The sequence below is a fragment of the Ursus arctos genome, chromosome X, assembly GCF_023065955.2.
Source record: "Ursus arctos isolate Adak ecotype North America chromosome X, UrsArc2.0, whole genome shotgun sequence".
NCBI classification, from domain to species: domain Eukaryota; kingdom Metazoa; phylum Chordata; class Mammalia; order Carnivora; family Ursidae; genus Ursus; species Ursus arctos.
Window position 1 is genome coordinate 54127730 of NC_079873.1, and position 13760 is coordinate 54141489.

Here is a 13760-nt window from a genome sequence, read left to right on the forward strand (position 1 = left end):
GGTAGCAATTCTCATATCAGATAGATTGGATTTTAAACTAAAGTCTATAGTTAGACACACAGAGGGGCACTATATTATTCTTAAGGGATGTATCCAACAACTGGATATGACAATTATAAATATATATGCCCCAACAGGGGAGCAGCAAGATACACAAGCCAACTCTTAACCACAATAAAGAGACATATAGATAAAAATACATTAATAGTAGGGGACCTCAACACCCCACTATCAGAAATAGACAGAACACCCTTGCAAAAGCTAAGCAAAGAATCAAAGGCTTTGAATGCCATACTCGACGAGTTGGACCTCATAGATATATATAGAACACTACACCCCAGAACAAAAGAATACTCATTCTATTCTAATGCCCATGGAACATTCTCAAGAATAGACCATGTTCTGGGACACAAAACAGGTCTCAACCAATACCAAAAGATTGAAATTATCCCCTGCATATTCTCAGACCATGACGCTCTGAAATTGGAACTCAACCACAAGGAAAAATTTGGAAGAAACTCAAACACTTGGAGACTAAGAACTATCCTCCTCAGGAATGACTCGATAAACCAGGAAATCAAAAATCAAATTAAACAATTTATGGAGACCAACAGAATGAAAACACAATGGTCCAAAACCTATGGGATACAAAGCAGTCCTAAGGGGGAAATACATAGCCATCCAAGCCTCACTCAAAAGAATAGAAAAATCTAAAATGCAGTTTTTATATTCTCACCTCAAGAAGCTGGAACAGCAACAGAGGGACAGGCCTAATCCACTCAGGAGGAAGCAGTTGACCATGATTAGAGCAGAAATCAATGAATTAGAAACCAGAAGTACAGTAGAGCAGATCAACAGGACTAGAAGCTGGTTCTTGAGAGAATCAATAAAATTGACAAACCACTGGCAAGACTTATCCAAAAGAATAGAGAAAGGACCCAAATTAATAAAATTATGAATGAAAAAGGAGAGGTCACGACCAACACCAATGAAATTGGAAGGATTATTAGAAACTTTTATCAACAGCTATATGCCAATAAATTAAGCAATCTGAAAGAGATGGAGGCCTTCCTGGAAACCTATAAACTACCAAGACTGAAACAGAAAGAAACTGATTTTTTAAACAGGCCAAATAATTATGAAGACATTGAAACAGTGATTAAAAACCTTCCAAAAAACAAAACGACAGGGCCTGAAGGATTTCCTGTGGAATTCTACCAAACATTCAAAGAAGAAATAATACCTATTCTCCTAAAGCTATTTCAACAAATAGAAACAGAAGGAAAGCTACCAAACTCATTCTATGAGGCTGATATTACCCTGATCCCCAAACCAGGCAAAGACCCCACCAAAAAGGAGAATTACAGACCGATTTCCCTAATGAATATGGATGCCAAAATCCTCAACAAGATCCTGGCTAATAGAATCCAACAGTACATTAAAAGGATTATCCATCATGACCAAGTGGGATTCATCCCTGGGATTCAAGTGTGGTTCAACATTCGGAAAACGATCAGCGTGATACATCATATCAACAAGAAAAGACTCAGGAACCATATGATCCTCTCAATTGATGCAGAAAAAGCATTTGACAAAATACAGAATCCTTTCCTGATTAAAACCCCTCAGAGTGTAGGAATAGAGAGTACATTTCTCAATCTCATAAAAGCCATCTATGAAAAGCCTACAGCAAATATAATTCTCAATGGGGAAAAGCTGGAAGCCTTTCCCTTAAGATCAGGAAAACGACAAGGATGCCCACTCTCGCCACTATTATTCAACATAGTACTAGAAGTCCTTGCAACTGCAATCAGACAACAAAAAGGGATCAAAGGTATTCAAATCGGCAAAGAAGAAGTCAAAATGTCTCTCTTCGCAGATGACATGATACTGTAAGTGGAAAACCCAAAAGAATCCACTCCCAAACTATTAGAATTTATAGAGCAATTCAGTAATGTGGCGGGATACAAAATCAATGCTCAGAAATCAGTTGCATTTCTATACACGAATAATGAGACTGAAGAAAGAGAAATTAGGGAATCCATCCCATTTACAATAGCACCAAAAGCCATACATTACCTTGGAATTAACTTAACCAGAGACGTAAAGGACCTATATTCTAGAAACTATAAATCACTCTTGAAAGACATTGAAGAAGACACAAAAAGATGGAAGAATATTCCATGCTCATGGATAGGAAGAATTAACGTAGTTAAAATGTCCATGCTACCCAGAGCAATCTACACTTTCAATGCTATCCCGATCAAAATACCGATGACATTTTTCAAAGAACTGGAATAAATAGTCCTTAATTTTGTATGGAACCAGAAAAGGCCCCGAATCTCCAAGGAACTGTTGAAAAGGAAAAACAAAGCTGGGGGGATCACAATGCCGGATTTCGAGCTGTACTACAAAGCTGTGATCACAAAGACAGCATGGTACTGGCACAAAAACAGACACATAGACCAATGGAACAGAATAGAGAACCTAGAAATGGATCCTCGGCTACATGCAAAAGAATGAAACTTGACCACTCTCTCACACCATACACAAAAATAAACTCCAAATGGATGAAAGACCTCGATGTGAGACAGGAATCCATCAAAATCCTAGAGGAGAACATAGGCAGCAACCTCTACAACATCGGCCAAAGCAACCTTTTTCATGACACATCTCCAAAGGCAAGAGAAACAAAAGATAAAATGAACTTGTGGGACTTCATCAAGATAAAAAGCTTCTGCACAGCCAAGGAAACCGTCAAAAAAACTAAGAGGCAGCCCACAGAATGGGAGAAGATATTTGCAAATGACACTACAGATAAAAGACTGGTATCCAAGATCTACAAAGAACTTCTCAAACTCAATACACGAGAAACAAATAAACAAATCAAAAAATGGGCAGAAGATATGAACAGACACTTTTCCAATGAAGACATACAAATGGCTAACAGACACATGAATATGTTCAAAATCATTAGCCATCAGGGAAATTCAAATCAAAAGCACACTGAGATACCACCTTACGCCAGTTAAAATGGCAAAAATTGACAAGGCAAGAAACAACAATTGTTGGAGAGGATGTGGAGAAAGGGGATCCCTCCTACATTGTTGGTGGGAATGCAAGTTGGTATAGCCACTCTGGAAAACACTGTGGAGGTCCCTTAAAAAGTTAAAAATTGAGCTACCCCATGACCCAGCCATTGCACTACTGGGTATTTACTCCAAAGATACAGACGTAGTGAAGAGAAGGGCCATATGCACCCTAATGTTCATAGAAGCATTGTCCACAATAGCTAAATCATGAAAGGAGCTGAGATGTCCTTCAACAGATGACTGGATTAAGAAGTTGTGGTCCATATATACAATGGAATATTACTCAGCTATCAGAAAGAACGAGTTCTCAACATTTGCTGCAACATGGACGGCACTGGAGGAGATAATGCTAAGTGAAATAAGTCAAGCAAAGAAAGACAACTATCATATGATTTCTCTCATCTATGGAGCATAGGATCTAGGAAGATCGGTAGGGGAAGAAAGGGATGGGGAAAGGGGGGGTAATCAGAATGGGGAATGAAGCATGAGAGACTATGGACTCTGAGAAACAAACTGAGGGCTTCAGAGGGGAGGGGGGTGGGGGAATGGGATAGACTGGTGATGGGTAGTAAGGAGGGTACGTATTGCATGGTGCACTGGGTGTTATACGCAACTAATGAATCATTGAACTTTACATCGGAAACCGGGGATGTACTGTATGGTTACTAACATAATATAATAAAAAAACATTAAAAAAATGTATGATTACTGCATTTTTGTGAGTGTGATGATAGCTTTATTTTGAAAAATAGACACATGTAAAATGCACTGCAATTTTTCTTAGCTTGTTGTCTCATTTCTGTACTTTTTAATATACCAGGAGAAGCCTCGAGAGTGACCTGCCCATGACTGTCAGGAACGCTAGTAGCGAACTCACACCAGAACCCAGATTTGCTGACCTGTAGTCAGAGTGCTTTCTGTTGCACCATACTGCTTCATAAGAGCCAGTTGCTGGCCTTTTACAAGTCAGGTAAATTCATCTTTATCCACAACATTGAACCCTCTGGCCAAAAAGCACCACCCATGCCACTTAAACCCACCATCTTGGAGCTCATCACCAGGTCTACTCTCTATAATACTGTCTTTCCTGCCTGTCATACCTAAGCAAAAAGTTGGCCACAATCTTAACCCCTATTTCTTGAGAATCTCCTATGTGCTATGTTCATTCAAATCCACAGAACAGTCCTGCATGGGGGACAATACGATTCTCATTTTACAGATTGCCAAACAGGCTAAGAGAGGTTTATCTAAGATTATACAGCTAAGTAAGTGGTACAGCTGGGATTTAAAACCAAGTTTATCTGACTGCAAAGCCTGTGTTCAGCCTACTTTACCTGATATTACCCTTCAAGTGAGATGCATGATGACTTTGGGAGGATATATACAAGGGCCAAGGCAAAATCACCTTCTTCATAGAGTACTCAGCCTGTCCAGGATGAAAGAGTTGGTGGCTGGGACTGAAGGAGTTGACAAACAGTTTCTCTGCAGTGCTACCCTGTGGGCCAGTCCTCTAATAGAAACTCTTCCTGATGGAGAAAGGGGAACCCTCTTACACTGTTGGTGGGAATACAAGTTGAACATACAGCTACTTTGGAAAACAGTATGGAGGTTCCTCAAAAAGTTAAAAATAGAGCTACCCTATGACTCAGCAATTGCACTACTGGGTATTCACCCCAAAGACACAGATGCAGTGAAAAGAAGGGGGCACATGCATCCCAATGTTCATAGCAGCAATGTCCACAATAGCCAAACTGTGGAAGGAGCCAAGATGCCCTTCAACAGACAAATGGATAAAGAAGATGTGGTCCATATATACAATGGAATATTACTCAGCCATCAGAAAGGATGAATACTCAGCATTTGCATCAACATGGATGGAACTGGGGGGGATTATGCTAAGTGAAATAAGTCAAGCAGAGAAAGACAATTATCATATGGTTTCACTCATTTGTGGAACATAGGGAATAGCATGGGGGACCATAGAGGAAGGGAGGGGAAAATGAAGGGGGGGGATCTGACGGGGAGACGAGCCATGAGAGACTATGGACTCTGAGAAACTAACTGAGGGTTTCAGAGGGGAAGGGGTTGGGGGGATGGGTTAGCCCAGTGATGGGTATTAAGGAGGGTATGTATTGCTATGAGCACTGAGTGTTACATGCAAACAATGAATCATGGAACACTACATCAAAAACTAATGAAGTATGGTAACTAACATAACATAATAAAAAAACAAAACAAAACAAAACAAAAAACTCTTCCTGAAAACCCAGAAGTTACTTACTTGACCAAGTGTCTTATAAGAAGTTCCAGCATCTCTCGGTTCTTTTCGGGTAGCTTATATACCAGGGAGTGAATAGCTCCCAGCCGGTAATCCAGGTTGTCAGACTCTGAGAGAGAACAGAGAGAGATAGTTTTGCTTTTTGAGCAACTGGATCAAGCAAACTCTCATACACATCCACACACAACCAGAAACACAGAGAGATGAAAAGAGAGAGATAAACAGGCACAGAGAAACAATGGCAAAGAGAGATCAAGAAAAAAAGACACTGAAACAGGGAGAGGGAGAGAGAGAGAAAGACAAAGAGATCAATAGAGAGATAAAAGACAAAGAGAGAGATAAAAACAAAGAAATAGGCCTAGAAAAGTTTTTTTTTTTTTTTTTAAGGAAGAGAGAGTAGAAAGATGAGAACATAAGACCGTCTCTGAGGAAGTCAGAGTTCTAGGTACAGCAGGTTGTTTCTAAAGTTCCATATGTAAACTTCCACTGGAAACCCTTGCCTACCCATCTTTTTGTGGTGCTGGGAGGTATACTGTTACCTCTGGGTTTATGTGAAAATCACCGAGACAGCTCAGACTAAAGATCAAAGGTCCCTTGCCTCAACAAAAATTCATTATGAGGTCAAGTCTTCTCAATCTTTTTCCTGCACACTACAGAGAGCACAAAGCGGAGAAGGGTCACGTAGAGATAGGGAGGAATACTCACTCATACAGTGGCCTCAGCCAAAACTTTCAATACTTCTTCAGCCGCCAAGTTTTGGGGTGATTCTGTATGCCTTATTTCCCATGCAACACTCCACTTTCACCCTCTGTTTTATCATCTAGAAAATGTGATTCTAGCACTAACAGATCAGGGGTAATAATTCATAGCATAAATGAAAAGCATTTGAAAAGGCAAAGTTATGAAGAAAAAACTAAAACAGCAACTATAATGGAACCATTTTGCTGTCCCCTAGTTATGTGAGCCAATGCTCTCCCCCTAACGGAAGAGGTACATTCAGTCAATAAAGCCCTCACACCTGTCACATCCCTCATGTTAGCCAGTTTTCTCCAACCTACTCAACTTACACTGATTTATGAAAAATAATATAATACTTGAGTTAGACAGCAAGCAAGAATACTCTCATTTGGCAGGGGACAAAAATCTATGGATATGTTTTGTTTTTTCCCCTCACTTCCTCTCAAGCAGTTTTCTAGGTTTATTGCTATGAACATTATTAAGAAGCCAAGACAACACAATTAACTAGTAACATAAATACTTACTGGCAGCAGAGACCAGCTCTTTGTGAAGTCTATAGGTCATGACAGGTTCAGAAAGATTCCTGAAATCAATGAAGACTGTCAGTTCCTTTGGGGAGGGAATAGCCAGGCCTTGGATTTTCAGTTCTGCGGGCAGCAAAGCTTAAGCTTCCAATCCCTATAGCTTAGTGTGACTACATACATATCTCTCTTCACCTGAAACTTTGTCAGAGGAATGCTACTTACTAGTAATTCAACAGAAGACCTGCAAAAGTATAAGCCAATTAGTCCTGCAGGGTCTCTAATTAGTTCCCAAAAGTGAAAGGAGTCACAAACCAGTCCTAAAAAATTCCAAAGTGGACCCACCCTGAATGCTGCCAGTAAGTCCTTGCAGTTTGATAGTTTTAGTTTTCAAAGTGCTTTCGTATCTGTCCTCCCATCTGATCTTTCCAATGATCCTGTGAGATGGAGCAGTTATTCAAATCCCAGTTTAATGGAGGAGAAAATTGAGGCCCAATAAACTTCTTTATTTAGTAAAAAAATATTGGCTGAGCACCTACAGGTTCCTGACACTGTGCCAGATATTGGGGATCTAAAGATGAGTAAGACAGACCCCAAATCTCCAAGGAGCTAATAGTCTAGTTGAGAAGAGTACCATATACAAAATTTGAAATGTAAAAGGACCAGTGTGATGATGAAATAAAGATAGGTGGTGGGTAGCTCAGAAAAAAATGATTCACTTATAATAATAATAGTAAATGCTTCACTGTTCTAAGTGATTTGCATATACTTACTAATTTAATCCTCACGACAACCCTGTAAGATAGATATTGTTATTATATCCATTTTATAAATGGGGAAACTGAAGTTCAGAAAAGTTAAATAATTCATCCAAGACAGTGCACAGCCAGTAAGTGGCAGAACTAGGCATTCTGTCTTGAGTCTATGCTCTTAATCACTATATTATACTGCCTGCCACTATTATTATTGTAGTAATCCAATTGAGAGATAATAAAGGCCTAAACAATAGTGGCATCAAGGATAGAAACAAATGATGAGGAGAATTATTTAAAAGACATTAAAGACAGAACTTCTTCAATGATTGCATATACTGGTGAGGGAGAAGGTCATCTGGCTTGTGAGACTGGATAGAATAGAAATGGATTCAGAAGGAAGTAGGGATGCTAAGCCAGAGGGACTTTTGGGATAGCCAAAGGGAGATGTCTATTAGGCAAATGGATGGAATGCCCTTCTAGATCTGGGAAGTAAATATGAAAATCATAAACCTAGGAGAGTGGCTAAAACCATGAACATAGGTGAGTGGTTAAAACCACAAGAACGGATACCACTGCTTAAGGAGAGATGGCCAACTCATAGCCAACAGCTACATGAGGCCTTCCATTTATTATTTGCCCAGAATAGTGTATAAAAAAGACATGGTATTGTATTAGTTATCAGAATATAAAAAATTGAGATATTTCACATAAAATCCGTATTTTCTACCTCTATTGACAAATGGAAAGATCTGCCTATATTGGGCCCATATGGTTATTGTGGAAGTAAATATTATTGCTGATTATATATAAACAAAGGGATCACTATGCAAATACAGGTTCAATATGTAATGTTTTAATATGAAAGTAGTCTGCTTCGTTCATTTTCGTGTCCTGGCTCCTGTGGATTTTTGAATTTTCCATCCCTCCATTATAGTAAAAAGAGAGGAGAATCCTGGAAAATATCAGGTAGAAAGTCCATAAAGGGGACTGCTAAAAATGGTCAAAAAAGGTATGAGGAAAGCCAAAGCAAGTGATATAGTAGAATCCAAAAGAGGAGAAAGTTTCAAGGAGGGCTCATTAACAGTTTCAAATGCTACATAGAAATCAAGTAAAGTAAAGACTGACAATTGTACATTGTGTTTAGCACGGAGGGAGTCACTAGTGACCTTGGCAAGAGCAGCTGCAGTAGAGCAGAGGTGTTGGGAGGGACATTGCAATGGGTTAAGGAGCAAACTGGAAGGTTAGGAAGTAGACACCGGGACACGTGGGTGGCTCAGTTGGCTAAGTGTCTTCTTTCAGCTCAGGTCATGATCCCAGGGTCCTGGGATCAAGTCCAGATTGGGCTCCTTGCACAGTGGGGAGACTGCTTCTCCCTCTGCCTACCTCTCCCCCTGCCTGTGCACATGCTCTCGCTCTCTCTCTGAGAAATAAATAAATTTTAAAAACCAAAGAAAAAAAAAAAGAAAAAAGAAGTAGAGACACTGCGTGTAGATCACTTCATATACTGAAATTTGGATAGGAAGGCATGAAATATCTCTCTTATTAGGCAATCTCATCCAAGCTCCTGCCTCCTAATTATCATATATATTATCAATGATTCACAAATTTGTAGCTCAAGCTCAGAATTCTTCTCTGCGTTCATTCCCATATATCCAATTGCTCACTTAATATTTCTTCAGACATCCATATTTGACATATCTAAAGCCCAACTTGTCATCTCCCCTACATCTAGTCTTTTCTTGTGTTTCTCAAAGCAGTAAATATATGGCCACCATTTGGTTGTATAGGCCATAAACACGGAAGTCATTCTTTTATCTCCATCTCTCCCATTCTCATATATAAATTAACTCCCTAAATTTCTTAAGTATGCTTATTTCTACCAATCTACACTGCTACTCCCTAGTTCAAGCAGAAGCATCATCTCTTTCAAGGACCACAGCAATAGCCTACTAATTGGTTTCTATCTCTACCTATTTTGATTCCCTCTAATCTGATCTCTCTATTTTTCTTTCAAAATGCAAATCTCATCACGTAACCTACTTCAAATCTCTCAGTTTATTCCCATTCCTTTTAAAATAAATCCAGACCCCAATTCTTAAAATGTCCCATATGACCTTGCATGATCTAGCTCCTAATATCTCTCCCTCCCTCTCTATACTATAATACTCCTCCTATCCTGGTACACATCGTTTCTTGAAGGGGTCATTCTCTCTTGTGCTTCAGGGCCTTTTCGTATTCAGTTTTCTCTGTCGGGAGCTGCTCCCTCTCAGCTAATTCTAAGTTATAATTCAAACCTCAGTTCAAAAAACAACCAGAATAAACCAAGTCTTCCTGTTATATGCCTTCACAACACCTTGCACCCTTTCTTCAGAGCACTTACTATGGTTTGTTATATTTGTATGATTATTCGATTTTTTTCTGCCTTCCTAGATAGACTATAACCTTTTTAAATATAGAGACCACGTCTATTCACAATTGTATGCCTAATGCCTAGTACCATGCAAGGCATAGACTACTCAGGAAATGTTTATTGAATGATTTAGTAAATGGTAGAATGAATTTATTCATTTATGAAAAAAGACACAAGGTCAAAAAGATGTGCTTTACAAGAGCATATTTATATGCTGAGAGGAAAGAGCCAGTTGAATAAGAGAGATTAAAGATACAGAGAGAGAAAGGATACTTTTTAGGTTACTTTTCTGGAAATGTTGGAGATAAGAGGTGAGTTGGGTACGTATAACACAGATGAAGAGTCCCTCTGAAAATACTAACGTATCTGAGAAACCTAAAGGGTGTTAACTGGCTAGTGCATATTAAAGGCTCATACATTAAGTTTTGAGGACAAATCTCTTATTGGAGGTATTGCTCATTAAGTCTTTTAGGCTTGATCTTCCCATCTTTCAAAAGGGCCACACTGCTTATTATGGGATGAATTGGGAAAAATGTAATGTGCGGAGGTACTTAACCTATACAAATCTTTGAAAAAAGTTGACACTTTTGAAAAAGCTAGAGACATAGAATCATTTACTCTCGTTATTATCACCAGTCTTCTAAAAGTATGCATAGTAGATTGCTCTTTGTCTTCACTAAAATTACCCAAGCAACTCCAAGAAGGCCATAGCACCTGAGGATGGGAAACAGGAAGAAAATGGCTCTAATACCAGTGACGTATATGTCAGAGATACTTAGGTTCAAATAATATGAGCTATGAGCACGGATATTACTTAATGGGAAAGGGGGTCCCTTTCAATTTCCTCATCTGTAAAATTAGTATGATACCACCTACCTTACAGGATTATTGTAAAAAACATGATATTGTCAATGTAAGCAGCTAGAACACTGCTTACTTAGTACAGAATAAACCATCTAACAACAGTATATGTCTTCTTTGGCAGAAGCCAGAGAAATACTCCTGGAAAGAGCATTCATGTTTATATAAAGTTCTAAGATGTTACTATAGCAGAAGGTCATTTAACAGCAATATCTGGGACCCAATTTATTTTGGATTAATGATATTCAAGCATCCTAAATGCCAAAAGAGTACAATAATTGAAAAAAAAAGACATTTAGTAAATAATGTATGGTACATACTATTGGAGATAAAGAATAGTAAGAAATGAATGAGTTTAAAAAGTATATGTCCCCCTCAAAAAAGTATATGTCCCAAATTTTTTCACATAATATAAATTTATGCCAATGAACCAAATAATATATTCATCACCACTGTGCATCACCAAATTTTGCTAATAAGGTAAATTTTGTTTTCCTATTGCTCTCAATTCACTCAGTTCTAACATTTGTATGACTGTATTTTCTTGTTCTTTTTAATTTCTATTATATGGATGAAAGCATGAAATATTACACATAACACACAAACACAAATATTATGTTTGTGCAAATGCAATTTAATGTTTAAAAATAGTTACTATTCAACAAAACACATTAACAACCTTGAATTGTCCTAAGTCCTGATATTATTCATGAGTACATTGTGACATCGCTCTATCTATGCACAATGGAAAAACTTCCATTACTTTAAGGAAAAGACATTTTTCAATAATAATTCTATTATTTTGATATTTCACTTGCCTAAATTCCTAGATTAAAGGTTTCCTAATATACATTCTTTTTTGATGGAAATTCTTTTCACTCTTTTTTTTCTTTAGCAACCCTATCCAACCTCCTGAAACTGTGACCACATAAGCTCCAATCTCCACCTAGACAAATTTCATCAACTATGAAAAACAGAGTCCCAAATTGTATCAGGCATACCTGAGGTAGAATTTCAAGGAGCTGGTGATTGTCTTAATGTCCCAGTCACTATTATGAAAATCAATGTCTCCTGGGCATTTAGGATCTATTTGAGGAAAAAAAAAAAGAAAAAAAGTTAATGTTCCAAAAGTTCTTACTTTTTACTCCTTTAAAAGAAAAATAAAATGGAGAGCCTAGATGGTACAGTTGGTTAAGCGTCAGACTCTTGGTTTCTACTTGGGTCATGACCTCAAGGTGGTAGGATAGAGACCTGGGTTGGGCTCTGTGCTCAGTGCAGAGTCTGCTTGAGACTCTTTCTCCCTCTCTCTTTGCCCCTCCCCCCACTTTCTCTTTCTTTAAAGTAAATAAAATCTTTAAAGAAGAAAAAGGAAATACATTATATTAAAAGATAGTCACTCTACCCAGTTTTCAGGAGATGAAAACTTTGTACAACAACCATGTCTTTGATGTCTTAAAAAATTCCTTTGCATTCCATTCAGGCATGTAAGAAGCTTGGAAGTCACGTCTTTCATCCACACAAGAAGAAAAGTATAACAAACTGAAAATCAACTCCTTTTAGGTCCATCAGAAAACCGAGGTCATACAACAAACTACTGTCCTCAAAACTGAAGAAAGAGACAGGCAGATACAGAAAATCAAAACTTACTAGAGCAGAAGCCCAGGAGCAGAAAATTCCTTGGGAACCAGTACAGGGTTAAGAAAACCTAATCTGCAGTTGATGAATTGCTAGAGGCTCAGTGTGGACAAGTTTGAGAGTCAAAAACTCTAAGGGAGCCTGGTCCTAGGGGGACCGCACACTTTTGTGAATTTTACCTCCAGGAGCTCTATCAGGTTCTCACAGTGAATATCTGAGAAAAATTCCCTCATGTTTCTGGGCTTCTTTTTAATAAAAGGAAGGATAAGAACCATACAATCCTCTTAACAGATGCAGAAGAAGCATTTAACAAAAAGCATCCTTTCTTGATAAAAACTCTGCAGTGTAGGGACAGAAGGAACATACCTCAATATCACAAAAACCATATAGGAAAAACCCACAGTGAATATCATTCTTAACGGAGAAAAACTGAGAGCTTTTCCTCTAAAGTCAGGAACACAACAGCGATGTCCACTCTCACCACTGTTGTTCGACATAGTTCTAGAAGTCCTAGCCTCAGCAATCAGACCACAGAAAGAAATAAAAGGAATCCAAATCGGCAAAGAAGTCAAACTCTCACTCTTCACCAGAAATAGCCAGCTGCACTGGTGGCTCCCAGCTATTTCAGACCTGGATCCTGTTATATACATAGGAAAGAGGGATGTGACCTTATAAAAGGGTAGAGACTACTTTAGTAGCTTGAAATAAATCCATCTGTGGCCTATTGGTTCTCCCTAGATTCAAATTACACCAAGATTATTAATAACATTTATAACCCTGAAGCAATAATTCTACTTCAGCAAATCTACCCAAAGTATATATTAGAATAGACTCACCTACAAATATGTCATCACAAAAAAGGAAAAAGAATTAAATACTCAATAATAAGGAACTCATCTGATAAATACTGGTTCTTTTATTTATCATAATATTATGTAGCCATTAAAATATTTACAAAGTATTTTTAACCACATGTGAAGTGCATATGTCAAGGTAATGTTGGCCATGTAAAATCTAAGTCTCCCTACACATCCTCCAGAAAACAACATGGAACCACCAGAAAAACAGGGCTACATAAAGCCATGCCCTCCACATAACAAAAACATAGAGAACACCCAAATTCCAAATCACTCGAAAGTAGAAAGATAAACCCTAAATCCCAGGGAGCCATCATTAATATTCCTTCTTCACAAACATTTGCAGGGAGCAAGCAAAATGCTGGGAAAAGTTCATTCATAAGAATATAAGGAGTCTGGAGGGCTAAGATTAATCTAAAATCAGCACCAGAAAGACAAAGTCTAAACAAAGTATAAAAATACTGAAAAATGGAGTAAATCAGAGCACTTGTGGAAGAGTGTTCTAAGTGATCTTCAAAAAGAAGTCATGAAAATGTATTGCTCCTAGGAAAGGAAAGGGCAAAACATAATGGAAAGACATCAGCCAAAGGGAAATGAAGCAAAAGAGGAAAAT

General features: G+C 38.2%; 1 protein-coding gene across 6 annotated transcripts in view; it reads right to left on the reverse strand.

Annotated features, from left to right (window-relative positions):
- Nucleotides 1-13760, reverse strand: part of OPHN1 (oligophrenin 1) — a 517756-nt gene that overhangs the window by 121252 nt on the left and 382744 nt on the right. For all 6 annotated transcript variants that reach the window (XM_048213332.2, XM_057312198.1, XM_048213330.2 and 3 more), the window contains 3 exons: nt 11657-11741; nt 6633-6691; nt 5374-5479 (listed from right to left, as the gene is read on the reverse strand). In XM_048213332.2, coding sequence (XP_048069289.1) covers nt 5374-5479; nt 6633-6691; nt 11657-11741 — 250 coding nt within the window. The remainder of the gene's footprint in view (nt 1-5373; nt 5480-6632; nt 6692-11656; nt 11742-13760) is intronic.